Consider the following 12610-nt stretch of genomic DNA (forward strand, 5'->3'; position numbering starts at 1 on the left):
CTCTTGACTCACCACGTCAGAAACTCACCTCTATCCACGTGTTCTTTTTCCCCCCCATATTTCTTTCCTCTTTATGTGTTCACTGCCATATAAGATACTGTGTTGTGTGTGTTCACATGCACAATTTTCTCTACTGTCTTTTTGGACAGCATTTGAAACACAACTTTTTCAGTGACTTAGAATAGTTTTGCAATTCCATTTGTGTGCAAATGAATTTATCTTGGTTGTATATTTAGTAGTATCCTTTTTAATCATTATTGTGATGTTCTCCTCTCTGTTTTAGGAGCAGTACGAGTTCTGCTACAAAGTGGTCCAGGAGTATATTGATGCCTTTTCTGACTATGCCAACTTCAAGTAGGGACAGACCCCCACAAGGGACGGACATCCATATACAGTCATAAAAACAAAGCAAACACACGTGTACCCGACGGAAGCAAAGAAACTGGTCACGGCTTAGATGACTGGACAGCCTCTGTGCTAGAAGGAAAACTGAAGGGAAGTCTTGTGACAGAGCAAGTGCAGCGCTGCAGTGTACTGGAGGGAGGGAGGGAATATCAGAGATGCCTTCTTGAATATTTTGTAATATTGATCTTGTTAATACGGCCCCCTTGTCCCAATCTTTCCCCATCCAGACATCCCCCAATCATGTACATATACTTAGCCTGTCACATTTTGGTGTTTTGTTTTTAAGACCTTTTTTGCTGCAATTTTAGGGTGAAGTTATAATGTATTTTATTGGTTTATATAAATATATATGAATATAAATTGGACACTTGAGGCTAATGTCAAAAATTGCGAATTGAGGGAATGATGTTGGTGTTTTTTTTATTTCTCTTGTCTTTTGTTTTTTATGGTTCAGTGACTGAGACTTACGTGGTTGATGGCTTCATCTGATTCAGGCTGCAGCTTAAAGCTGATAGGTCGACTTCAGAGGAATTGATTTACACAGCCAATCAGAATTCTTCTGTTCACACGAACGCACACACGCTACAGCTGGCCAGAAGCACATCCAGAATTGGTCATGATGGCTTTGCTAATCACATGGTCCAAACTCTTTCGACTAGTTTTCCGTTGAGTTCACACAGAGGTCAATGAATCATGGCAGGACTAAGGGCGTAGCTAGCCACATGTCTCCAATACATTGTGGCTTTGCTGTGTTTGTGTTCAAGGACCTAGGAAACGCTGTCATATAGGTGGTCTTATACATGCTGGGCTTCAGTGGATTATATGTGTGTAGAAAGTTTAGGGAAGTTGAAGTTTCCCATACTGAAAAGATATCAAACGTCAAATATATTGAAATGTAAGGAGCGTGTTGAAGATTTGGCCAGCAATGCATTCAAAATAGCCTTTGCATAATAATGATGAGTATGAGGTTGATATGTTGCCACAATATAATGATTCATTCAGAATGACCCTGTATAAAACTGTCGATTTTGGATGTATGTCCATATATCTCAACATATAGTAACCATGCAATTACTGTGCATTTCCTATCTTTGTTGCATCATGGAAATGAACCAATTCTTATGTATGTTTTCATATTTAATTGCTTACAGTTGGAATGGGGGAAAACATGTCCTATCTCTTATTTACGCGTCATTCCATTTACTTGTTTGTAATCTATTGGGTATATTTCTTTTCGGTATAGGTTGGTTGAGAAGATGGCGTCAAAATGTGAAGACCCCCTCTGTTTTTCAACTGGGGCCTGTTCAGGGTGATGAAACATTACAGAAATGTATTGTGTAGAACATATATGGTTGTCATATAGAATAGAAATTGTCAGCTCTTCATTATATTTCTATCTGCACCATTTTTAGAACGTCTATCTGTTAGTGTTTTATTGAAATAGAATTCAACGCCAATGAAATAGAATTCAACTCCGATGTCACATACTGAGAATTTGTTATACTTTAATGCTGTTGCTTTGATACTCCCACCTTTTTTTTCTTCAGAATGGCTGCCTAATAAGGACAGCTTGGCTTGAAACACACGCTATGGGTTTGTGGATGAGGCCACCCTCGGGCGTACCTCAGTCTTTAGTTTTGTTTTTTTTTGTAATGAAAGATAAATGATGTCAGTTAGCTAGCAACAAGGTTGAGGTCAATTCCATCTCTGCTTGGTCAACTCAGGAAATGATTTATAGTTGTCGGTGGGGGGGGTTCCTGTACGGGTTCTTTCAATGTATATACAGTTCATTTCAGTTTGTCTACTTAGTTGGTTGAGTGCAAATGGAATTGACCCCGCCCCTGGTCTGTTAGCCAATCACAGCTACTAATTGCCCTCAAAGGATTGTAATTGTAACCCACTCCGCCACAAACCCAACCACCCCACCTCACATGATATCTGCAAGGTTTGAGTGTATGAGGGGTAACTGACATGAGGTTTTAGCTCTCAATTGTGATCAGGGATTATTGGTCAATTATAAGAGCTGCCATTTTGATCCCAGTTTCTTCATTGGTATGTGGAGTTGACAGCACAGGAGGCTGCTGATGGGAGGACGGCTCATAATAATGGCCGGAATGGCGCAAATGGAATGACATCAAACACCTGGAAACCATGTATTTGATACCATTCCCCCAATTCCGCTCCAGCCATTCCCACGAGCCCGTCCTCCCCAATTTAGGTGCCACCAACCTCCTGTGGTTGATGGGTATGCTAGAGAGCCATGCAGATATGCCAAGCCTAGTTGATGCCAAACGCATTCTCTTATACACAGATGGCCCTATTTGTACGGTCATAAAGATTCAGCGTTGTTTTGTCATTAGGACATAAGGAAAGCCCACAGTCTGTAGAAAAATACCTGCACAACTCCTACTGTTCAGGAGTTGGAATGGATTGGTTTAGCTTCTCCCTTTTCTATATTTTTATAGGTCGAAAGGAAAGAGCACAATCCAACTCTGTCGTGATTGAATCATATGGGATCAGGAAATTAGAAATAGTCTCTGAAACTCCACAAAAGAAAGCACCAGTATTGACAAATTGTTGTTATTGTTGAATGTTCAAATGCTTGAACAATTGGCGCCAAAATAAAAATCAGAACCGGTGATGCAAAGGCCAGATGGGTAACATGACCCTGAGATAGTAAATTACTTGACAACTAGGGTTGCAAAATATATATATATTTTTTAATCATGGTTGAAGAATTCTAGGTGGGAGGATTCCCTCGCAGCTTATTCCCTTCTGATTACAGGATTTCTGGAAAAAAAACAGATTTTTTAAATATTTTGCAACCCTTATGTCAGCATTTAAGAGGGCTTTTTAAAGACTCTGGTTAGGGCCTCTAGTTCTGACTTTTTCTATTAGGTTAAACCACAGGACATAGATAGCTAGGTAGAGATTTTCAAACCGGATGTCTCACTTAGACCAGTCACTTAAAAAAATACTGTCAACGTCATTTCAGACCATGTTTCATTCCAAAGCATCTCAAATGCCCATGTGTTACAATTGGTGCCATTTTATTTTCCTTCCTGGATGTTTGGTTGTGTTGGATCTTTGTAATCGTCAGGGTGGGCGTTTGCTAGAAGGTTTGCTGAATGTAATCACCTGTCACCAACAACACTGTGCCAACCACCAACACTAGAGGCTTTACTCTGGAAAGTGCCGCACAGGTTGATTTATATGGAAAATATGTTCCCTGCGCCTCTCCCTCTGTGAGTTGATTGAGTGTAGGTGTATAGACTCTTGGTAAACCAGTATCATTCTACAGATTAGTACATCTATTTGGCCCCTTCCCACTACTATTTTTGAGCCATTGTAGATAACTTTATCGAGAAAGCACCTCTATAGAAAGCCCTGAAACCGTAACTGACGCTTGGCTTTGTAACACTGAGACCAAGATCAGGGCCTTTTATTATCCTGTTCAAGTTCATGATCCACCAGCCTCCTTTCCATTTCATGCTGTAACGCCAGGTTCCATTCCAATCAATCTCCATTGCTTTGTTTTGAACCAGCTTTGTCTTGGCTCCATGTCTTCCTTCTATTCCACTGAAGTGCTGGACCCTTGACTATTCCTTCATTATGTCCCCTAGTCAGGTCCTCTACCTAACCTTCACCCACTGTAGTGGGTAAAATACATTGCCCTGAGTTATTCCAACCACAAATCACAATGACATTGTTTACTGGTTATTACAGAGGACAGCCAGGTGCATCCGGGCCCTTGTTCCACACCCCTGCTGGCTGCCGATAGAAATGTGATGCAACACCCCAGTAATGTAATGTCCCTGTCTGAGCAACAGGGCACACCTTTCTTCAGAGATGGAAAAAGCGAGCGAGACAGACTGGAGGAGTGGGGCTTCTTAGGGTTCAACCAGTCTCTCTGTCTCTCCCACCTCTAAGCCTGTCTCTCCCACCTCTAAACCTGTCTCTCCCACCTCTAAACCTGTCTCTCCCACCTCTAAACCTGTCTCTCCCAGCCTTAAACCAGTCTCTCTTGCCCACCCCTAAAACTCTTTCACCCCTAAACCTGTCTCTCTAGCGACCCCACCTCTTAAACCGTTCTCTCTCTGGCGACCCCACCTCTTAAACCTGTCTCTCTCTGGCGACCCCACCTCTTAAACCTGTCTTTCTCTGGCGACCCCACCTCTTAAACCTGTCTCTCTCTGGCGACCCCACCTCTTAAACCTGTCTCTCTCCTCCTGATCCTGTTTAGCTGTCCCTTGGATGTCTGTCTCTCGGTCTGTCTGTCTCTGTCTCTCTCTCTCTGTCGGTCTGTCTCTCTTCTCTCTCTCCTTTCTTTTTTTTCTTTCTTTCCTTCACTTAACTCATATTTCCTTCCTCTCTTGTTCAATTTTCCCCTTGGGCTGGTTTTGTCTCATCGATAACCGGTCACTGCCCCACTCCCTTCTGTACATAATGTATGGTTATTTATATTTAATTCCTGTCTACTGCCTTGCTTTTTTTCTTTGCTTTTTTAAAGAAAATGTACATGAGTTGTACTGGGACAATTTAGAAATGTATTAGATATTTTGTTTTTCTTGCAATTTTTTGATTTGTTATTATTATTGTCTTAAGAAAATCCTATTTTTTATTTGCATCTTTTGTTTTCTAGTGTTTTATTAAAATGTTGAATATATGTATATATAATTATATATATGATAAAATGGTATATAATTATATAATGCCAAATGGCCTTTCTAAGCAAGATATTGTTTAAACCTAATAAAATGCTTGAGATTTTGTGTTTGTTAGCTACAGCATTTTCTGGTGAAATTTGCAATAGTTACAAATGTTCAGTGGTAACACCAATCCCAACATCAATACTATAATCTTCAATACTGGAATTGAACCAAGTCCTCTAACCTGCGTTCTGTTCAGTAGGGCAATCCACAGCTAAACTTTTTATAATGGAAAATGGAAATCTGTGTTTTGATAAGTAACGTTACAGGCCTCCCCTTTATAATTACATTTCGAAACGTTTTCTCCCTACTGAACACAACCATGTTCTGAGACTATTTACACTGCATGATGATGATTATGTGCCCCAATGCACATCCAGGTCATGCACTGTTATTGAGTTTGTCTGGACTGGCTTTTCAGAACTTCTACTTCCTCCCAATCCCGGGTCCGGGAGCACCCCCATCAGTAAAAAAGCTGACTAGCATAGCCTAGCATAGCGTCACAAGTAAATAGTAGCATCTAAATATCATTAAATCACAAGTCCAAGACACCAGATGAAAGATACACATCTTGTGAATCCAGCCATCATTTCTGATTTTTAAAATGTTTTACAGGGAACCCACAATATGTAAATCTATTAGCTAACCACGATAGCAAAAGACACCACTTTTTTTTTACTCCAGCATTTTTTCCTGCATAGGTAGCTATCACAATTTCGACCAAATAAAGATATAAATAGCCACTAACCAAGAAACAACTTCATCAGATGACAGTCTGATAACATATTTATTGTATAGCATATGTTTTGTTAGAAAAATGTGCATATTTCAGGTATAAATCATAGTTTTACATTGCAGCCACCATCACAACTCTCACCAAAGCAACTAGAATAACTACAGAGACCATCATGTATTACCTAATTACTCATCATAAAACATTTCTTAAAAATACACAGTGTACAGCAAATGAAAGACACAGATCTTGTGAATCCAGCCAGTATTTCAGAGTGTTTTACATTTTCTAAGTGTTTTACAGCGAAACACAATATAGCGTTATATTAGCTTACCACAATAGCAAACATCACAACAGCATTGATTCAAGCCAAAAATAGCGATAACGTATAAACCACCAAAATATATAAATTTTTTCACTGACCTGCTCAGAATTCTTCAGATGACAGTCCTGTAACATCATATTACACAATGCATATAGAGTTTGTTCGAAAATGTGCATATTTAGTGGAACAAATCGTGGTTATACAATGAGAAAAGTAGCCAAGCTGCCCAGAAAATGTAGAAATCTTTGGAGAGGCACCTATTCTAATCAATAAATAATCATAAACTTGACTAAAAAATACAGGTTGGACAGCAAATGAAAGACAAATTAGTTCTTAATGCAATCGCTGTGTTACATTTTTTAAATTAACGTTACTACGCATACAGCGTGCGCTAAAGCGAGACCGCACCGAAATTCATGGCGGAATTATTATTTGACATTTGTCAACATAAATACGAATTAACAACATAACGACTGCTTACTATTTCCTGAGCTTCCATCAGAATCTTGGGCAAGGTGTCCTTTCTCCAGAACAATCGTCTTTTGGTTGAAAGATGTCCTCTTCTCCTGTAGAAATAGAAGCTAACGCTAGCCATCCACCTGAGAGGTGTCCAACTCGCGATAGCGTAAGACAAAGAAATTCCAGAAAATCGCAATAAACTGCTATAAATCGGTTTAAATTAACTACCTTATGAAGTTTTTAAGACAAAAATCTAATTAAATCAGAGCCGGAGATATAGAACTGCTAAAACGAAAGCTTTTCAGGACGTCCCTCTTGCGCCAGGCGCCCCTTCTGTTCCATGAGCCTTTATAGTGCCCCAGATGGTGCAATCCACTCCATTCAAATTCTCACCGCTTACTGACATCTAGAGGAAGGCGTATGCAGTGCATGTAGCCCCATAGCTTACATGGGGACTTATAAACTGACCCTAGAACAGGGACCTCGATTTCAGAAATCTCACTTCCTGACAGGAAATGTGCTGCAGAATGAGTTCTGTTTCACTCAGAGAAATAATTCAAACGGTTTTAGAAACTAGAGAGTGTTTTCTATCAAATAGTAATAGTAATATGCATATTGTACGAGCAAGAATTGAGTACGAGGCAGTTTAATTTGGGAATGAATTTTTACAAAGTCGAAATGGCGCCCCCCTATTGACAAAAGGTGTAACCCTTACCCTCAATCAAATTTCTCTTTTCTTTTTTTATATATTTTTTTTAACTAGGCGAGTCAGTTAAGAACAAATTCTTATTTACAATGACGGCCTACCAAAAGGCCAAAGGCCTCCTGCGGGGACGGGGGCTGGGATTAAAAATATAGGACAAAACACACATTACATTACACACTGCAGCAGGGGTTGTGGTGGAATGTGTGTGAAGCAATATGTTTATTTTTATTTGAATGTTATAGTAGTCCATAATAGTTGAGGCTGCTGAGGGGAAGACTTCACCTAATAATAGCTGGAACAGAGTGAATAGAATAGCATAAAACACATGGAAACCATGTGTTTTATGTATTTGATACCATTCCACTAATTCCGCTCAAGCCATTACCACGAGCCCATCCTCCCAAATTAAGATGCCACCAACCTCCTGTGGTCCATAACCAGATAATACATTATCTAGAATCTACAGCTTGGAGTAAGCACTTGATTGAAGCTACTCCTGCAGGAATGGGAGGATTCTGGACCTGGAAGCAGAGGCGTCATGCCCACAGGGGCAGGTGCCCCCTCATATTTTTAAACAGGACAAATCTATGTTTTGATTTTGTTTCTATAATACAACTAGCCACCTAGTAATTTTATGATGTTGGCTTTGGGAACCTATCTGGGCTCGCTAATCTCCTAACCTCATAACTAGCTACCAAGCAGCCATTTCATGCTATCAAGTTAGAGTAACTAGCTTGTCTATTTTAGCTTGCATGCCTGCTGGCAAGCAATTACTAAATGTATTGAATAAGACTCGCATTCCTTTCCATCTCTTACCCAGATTTTAGCAGAGATGCAAAGAATCATATTTATTTTCTTTAAAAAAAGAACCACCAGTCAGTAGGATAGACAGCTTTAGGTATGCTTAGATATGCAGAAAAATAAACATAAGCATAATGATTATGGCTCTAGGTTGCAGGAAGAAAAAAAATGCAGGTGTTTCCAAATTCTCCAACTTCCACCACCCAGCTATCCTTACGTACTTTGTGCCCCCACAGATTTTTGGGGTGCATGACACCCCTTCCTGGAAGGCCACTCTCAGTGCAGGGTTTTGTTCCAGCACTAACACACCTGATCCAACTAATCATGGTCTAATCTGATAGTGATTAGCTAAATCAGGTGGGTTAGCGCTGGGCTGGAACAAAAGCCTGCACACCCTGCAATAGCTCTCTCCGGGACTGGAATTGACCATCTCTGCGAGATCCAACTTGACGGTCCCACACCCTTGATAAGGTCCAAGGCCCCTATTCACATCATCTAAGAGTAGGAGTGCTGATCTAGGATCAGGTCCCCCCTCTTCATTATGGTTTAAAAGGCAAAACTGATCCTAGATTAACTGATCCTACATTCTACTCTAAGACGTTTTGTGAATTAGTTATCCGCTTCCGTTGGCGGGCCGTGTCTCAGGAAGGTTTGGCAGGCGAGATGAATTCTCCTCTGTGACTCATGCAGCACTCCGTCATGTCCTCCTTCTTCCTGCGCCCTCCTCGCATTGGCAGCCCCGTGTCAGTCAGCAGATTAACTAAGTCAACAGCGAGAAGACATGCTGTCAATCAACCGCCAGATAGGAACTCCCCCTATGCATTTTAAACATGAATTTGCCAGTCCCCAATTGATACCCCCTCACCCAAGCCAAAAGGCCTGTCAGACTGGAATTAAGAGAGATGGTGGCGGCTGGTGTGTTTGCCCGTGCTCGTGTTTGCTTGTCATCCGGTGTCCCCATGGTCAAAGTTTTCTGGCGGTCACTCGGGTGTGATGGAGGGTACGAGACAGGCCACTGCACCACTTTAAGCAGGGGCAAATACAGAGGAAATTAGATTTGGCCTGGGTCAGTGATCCTCAACCGCCAGTCTGCAGACCAACACTGGATCCTGGAATGTTGTTGACCGGTCCCACAGACTGTTAGCGAAATTACAGTTCTTGAGTGCTAGTTGTAGGTGTCCCTCTAAGCAGGAAGGACAACCGGTTGCCAGTCCCTGGTAAAGTAAGGACGGTAGCTTGCCGGTCCCTGATATAACAAGGTTGAGAAACATTGAAGATTCAATGTGTTCAATCTTTGTTAGTTTCAGGTTTTGTCAGGTTGTCTATGTGTCCTCCACAGTTCTGAAATCTCAACGCAACTGACAAAATCTGAACCAGTCCAGTTGAAATTTGTCTTCCAATACATTTTTCCATGAACGTGATGTGTGAAAAAATGTAAGAACATCATGAAGTGACCGAACTTGATTCAACCAGCCACATGATGTTTATAGTAAACCATGTCAACCTATTGATTTTGGTGGCTGGGAGCAGGTTGGCTGGGGAGTGTAATGGAAGGGGGTGGGTATTAGGTACAGACAGGATGAACATCCCAGGGGAGGTCAGGACTATTTAGAGATGATAATTGGAATTGAGTGGATCTTACGCACACCCCGCGTCGCTAAACACCTCTGAGCTGACCACTGGGAGGGAAAGGAGCAATGGGGGCGAGGAGGGGTAGAGTGAGGGAGGGAGGTGGCGGGGGGCATTTGAGGTTGGGACATAAATTGAGGAGGAAGAAGAGGCTTCAGAAATATCATCAGAGAGCAGCTCTACAACACTCATCGTCGCCTTGGGAAAGTGATTTGACACTGAGTTGCTGTATACCAACAGCTTAGAAAGTAATAGAAGTGAACAGCACACAGACAGACTTGGTGGACATCAACAGTGATAACCGATCCCATAGAACAAGTATCATCAGACTGAGGATCTAAGGTAAGGATTGCTACGATTTTTGCTATTGGGTATCAATTTTTGCATTTGCTTTAGGTTTTACGCTTTCTATGAAGTATACATTAAACCCATAGACAGCTAAATGTTTTGGTTCCATTGTATGGTGAGTGAATGGTGACAGTACCAGTATATATTTTGGAATTAGATGTTTTAAAAAAGAAACTAAAATTAAGCTTAACATGCTCTTTATTTTCAATCCTGCCTTTCTAAGTGGAATCTTGAGAAGAAATTCCCACAACAATTGCCAATGAGAAACGGATCTTTGAAACCCACTGTAAACGTACTGTTTTTGTTTGTGGAGATTTTTTTCCCTGTGTATGAATATTAATAAAGTATTGTATTAAATATTTATCCTGCATAAAATTAAGTTATGAGCTGCACACCAAAAAAACTTTAAGGCTTGTTGCTTTTTGCTCTTTGCTTCTCCAATCGTGCCTCTTCACCAAGATTTGAATAATTATCCTCATTTGCCTGGCAGATCAGACGCCGCCATCACACTTCTAACACCAATGTAGCGACCATGTAGCAGTAGGTACGGCCACAGGGGATGTTCAACCCCAGTTGTCTAACCCCAAGGCAAGCATAGTCTCCCTAGGCAGTCGGTTGCCTCCCACAATGTATCCAATGCTACTGTTGCCTAGGGTCGGGTTTATGAGACTAAGGCAAGCATGCAGTCCCAAGACAATTAACTCCCTTGAGAGCTCTAGGGTCATCACAGTATTCTCCCCCTTTTCGCACATTCTCTCGTTCCCATGGCGTGAATTGTATAACGATCCCCCATCCCTCCCTTTCTTTCCTTGTGAAAGGTGTGCAAGGCTGACAGGTGTCGCATGCTCTCTTACCCACACCCCCCCTCTCCTTACATCTCTCCAGCTCCAGTGATGGTGAGTGTGGCTAGGCTGGTGTTGATGATGGGGCTGCTGCTGTGTCTGGGAGCCCAGCTGTCCTCCTCCCAACACTGGTCCCATGGCTGGTACCCAGGAGGCAAGCGGGAACTGGACTCATTTACCACCTCTGAGGTGGGTCACAGTACTACAATCACAATGACTCAAATGGATATTATGCATGTGTAAAATACACAGTAGCCATTTGTGTCACCATCATTCTATTATCTCTCTCTCTCTCAGATTTCAGAGGAGATTAAACTCTGTGAGGCAGGAGAATGCAGCTATCTGAGACCACAGCGAAGGAACATCCTTAGGAACATTCTTGTGAGTGCAAGGGCACTCTTACGAAAAAATATTGCAATCAGAGTGCAGTATAACTGCAGTATGCAGCAAATACTACATCCAAAATAACACAGTTTTTTTACTGCAGTAATTTTGCAGTGTAACTAGAGTGCAATATAATTCTGCAGTTATTCTGCATCCAAAATAACACAGTCGACTGCAGTTACTGCAATCTATTTGTGTAAGGGCAGGAAGGCAGTAGTACATTAATGTAATGATAATGTATCAGGTGGCATTCACATAAGCCAGGGATACAGTACCTCAAATCTGAGCCTGGGAGGCCGGAATACTGCTAGTTTAATTTTCACTGATTGGCCACTCAGAGCCTGAGAGCCATGTTCCGTAGCCAACCGTTGTGGAACATTGCAGATTTTAATCCTTATTCAATGTGTCAGAGAGGCATGTTTGTTGTATGTAATGTATTTCTATCTGAACGTTCCATAATAATATGTTTCATTGTCACATACACCGAATAGGTGCAGTTAAATGTGTTGTTTTCCAGGGTCAACCATAGTAGTACTGCACCCCTGGAGCAAATTAGGGCTAAGTGCCTTGTTCAAGGACATATGGACATATTTTTTCACCTTAACTGCTCAGGTATTTTAACCAGTGACCTCTCAGTTACTGGTCCAATGCTCTAACTAACCGCTAGGCTACCTGCCACCCTTTAATGTTGTGCCCTGCTGAATGCAGCACTGGTGTCCCAGGTCTAAATCAGTCCCTGATTAAAGGAGAAGAATAAAAGCCCACTTGTGTGTGAGCATAGGAGTGTATTGTATCTACATGTGTTACAAGCATGCTGCATAGAGGTGGAAATGGGGGGGGGGGGGGGGGGGGGGGGTATTGCACCTGTAATTCATATGGTGTTACTCTCTTTGCAGTTGGATGCCCTGGCCAGAGAATTCGAGAAGATAAAGTAACCTATCAACTGAAGCTGACTTAAATCCTTCCTTGTCTATCTGTTTATTTCAAATGACCTCTATTCTAATCTTATGTCCTTTGATCCAATTTTATGGTTTATCAATTTTGATAATAATGTCGCATCCGTCCTTTACCCTTGCACCCTCTTTATTGTCCCTTTAGACTCAATTACAGATGTAACATCATGCACATGCCATTTCCTGTAATAAAGTATCTATTTTGTTATTAATGTCTTCTTCTTTGTCCTCTTCATTTAATTTGATCCAAAGAAAGAATAGGTATAGAAATACACTGAACAAAAATATAAATGTATAATGCAAAGTGTTGGTCCCA

The 12610-nt window shown here is 41.3% G+C and overlaps 2 protein-coding genes across 4 annotated transcripts in view; both read left to right on the forward strand.

The window, feature by feature from the left end:
- Positions 1–5175, forward strand: part of LOC129815204 (receptor-type tyrosine-protein phosphatase alpha-like) — a 59139-nt gene extending 53964 nt beyond the window's left edge. For all 3 annotated transcript variants that reach the window (XM_055868717.1, XM_055868718.1, XM_055868719.1), the window contains exon 23: positions 284–5175. In XM_055868717.1, the coding sequence (XP_055724692.1) occupies positions 284–358 (75 nt within the window). In that variant the 3' untranslated portion in view covers positions 359–5175. The remainder of the gene's footprint in view (positions 1–283) is intronic.
- Positions 5176–9909: 4734 nt separating this feature from the next.
- Positions 9910–12506, forward strand: LOC129815207 (progonadoliberin-2-like). The gene is made up of 4 exons (XM_055868722.1): positions 9910–10109; positions 11001–11146; positions 11255–11338; positions 12238–12506. Exons 2-4 carry the CDS (start codon positions 11009–11011, stop codon positions 12274–12276), a joined length of 261 nt encoding a protein of 86 aa, XP_055724697.1. The 5' UTR covers positions 9910–10109; positions 11001–11008; the 3' UTR covers positions 12277–12506.
- Positions 12507–12610: the final 104 nt, after the last annotated feature.

This window comes from Salvelinus fontinalis, chromosome 18, assembly GCF_029448725.1.
Source record: "Salvelinus fontinalis isolate EN_2023a chromosome 18, ASM2944872v1, whole genome shotgun sequence".
In the NCBI taxonomy this organism is placed as follows: domain Eukaryota; kingdom Metazoa; phylum Chordata; class Actinopteri; order Salmoniformes; family Salmonidae; genus Salvelinus; species Salvelinus fontinalis.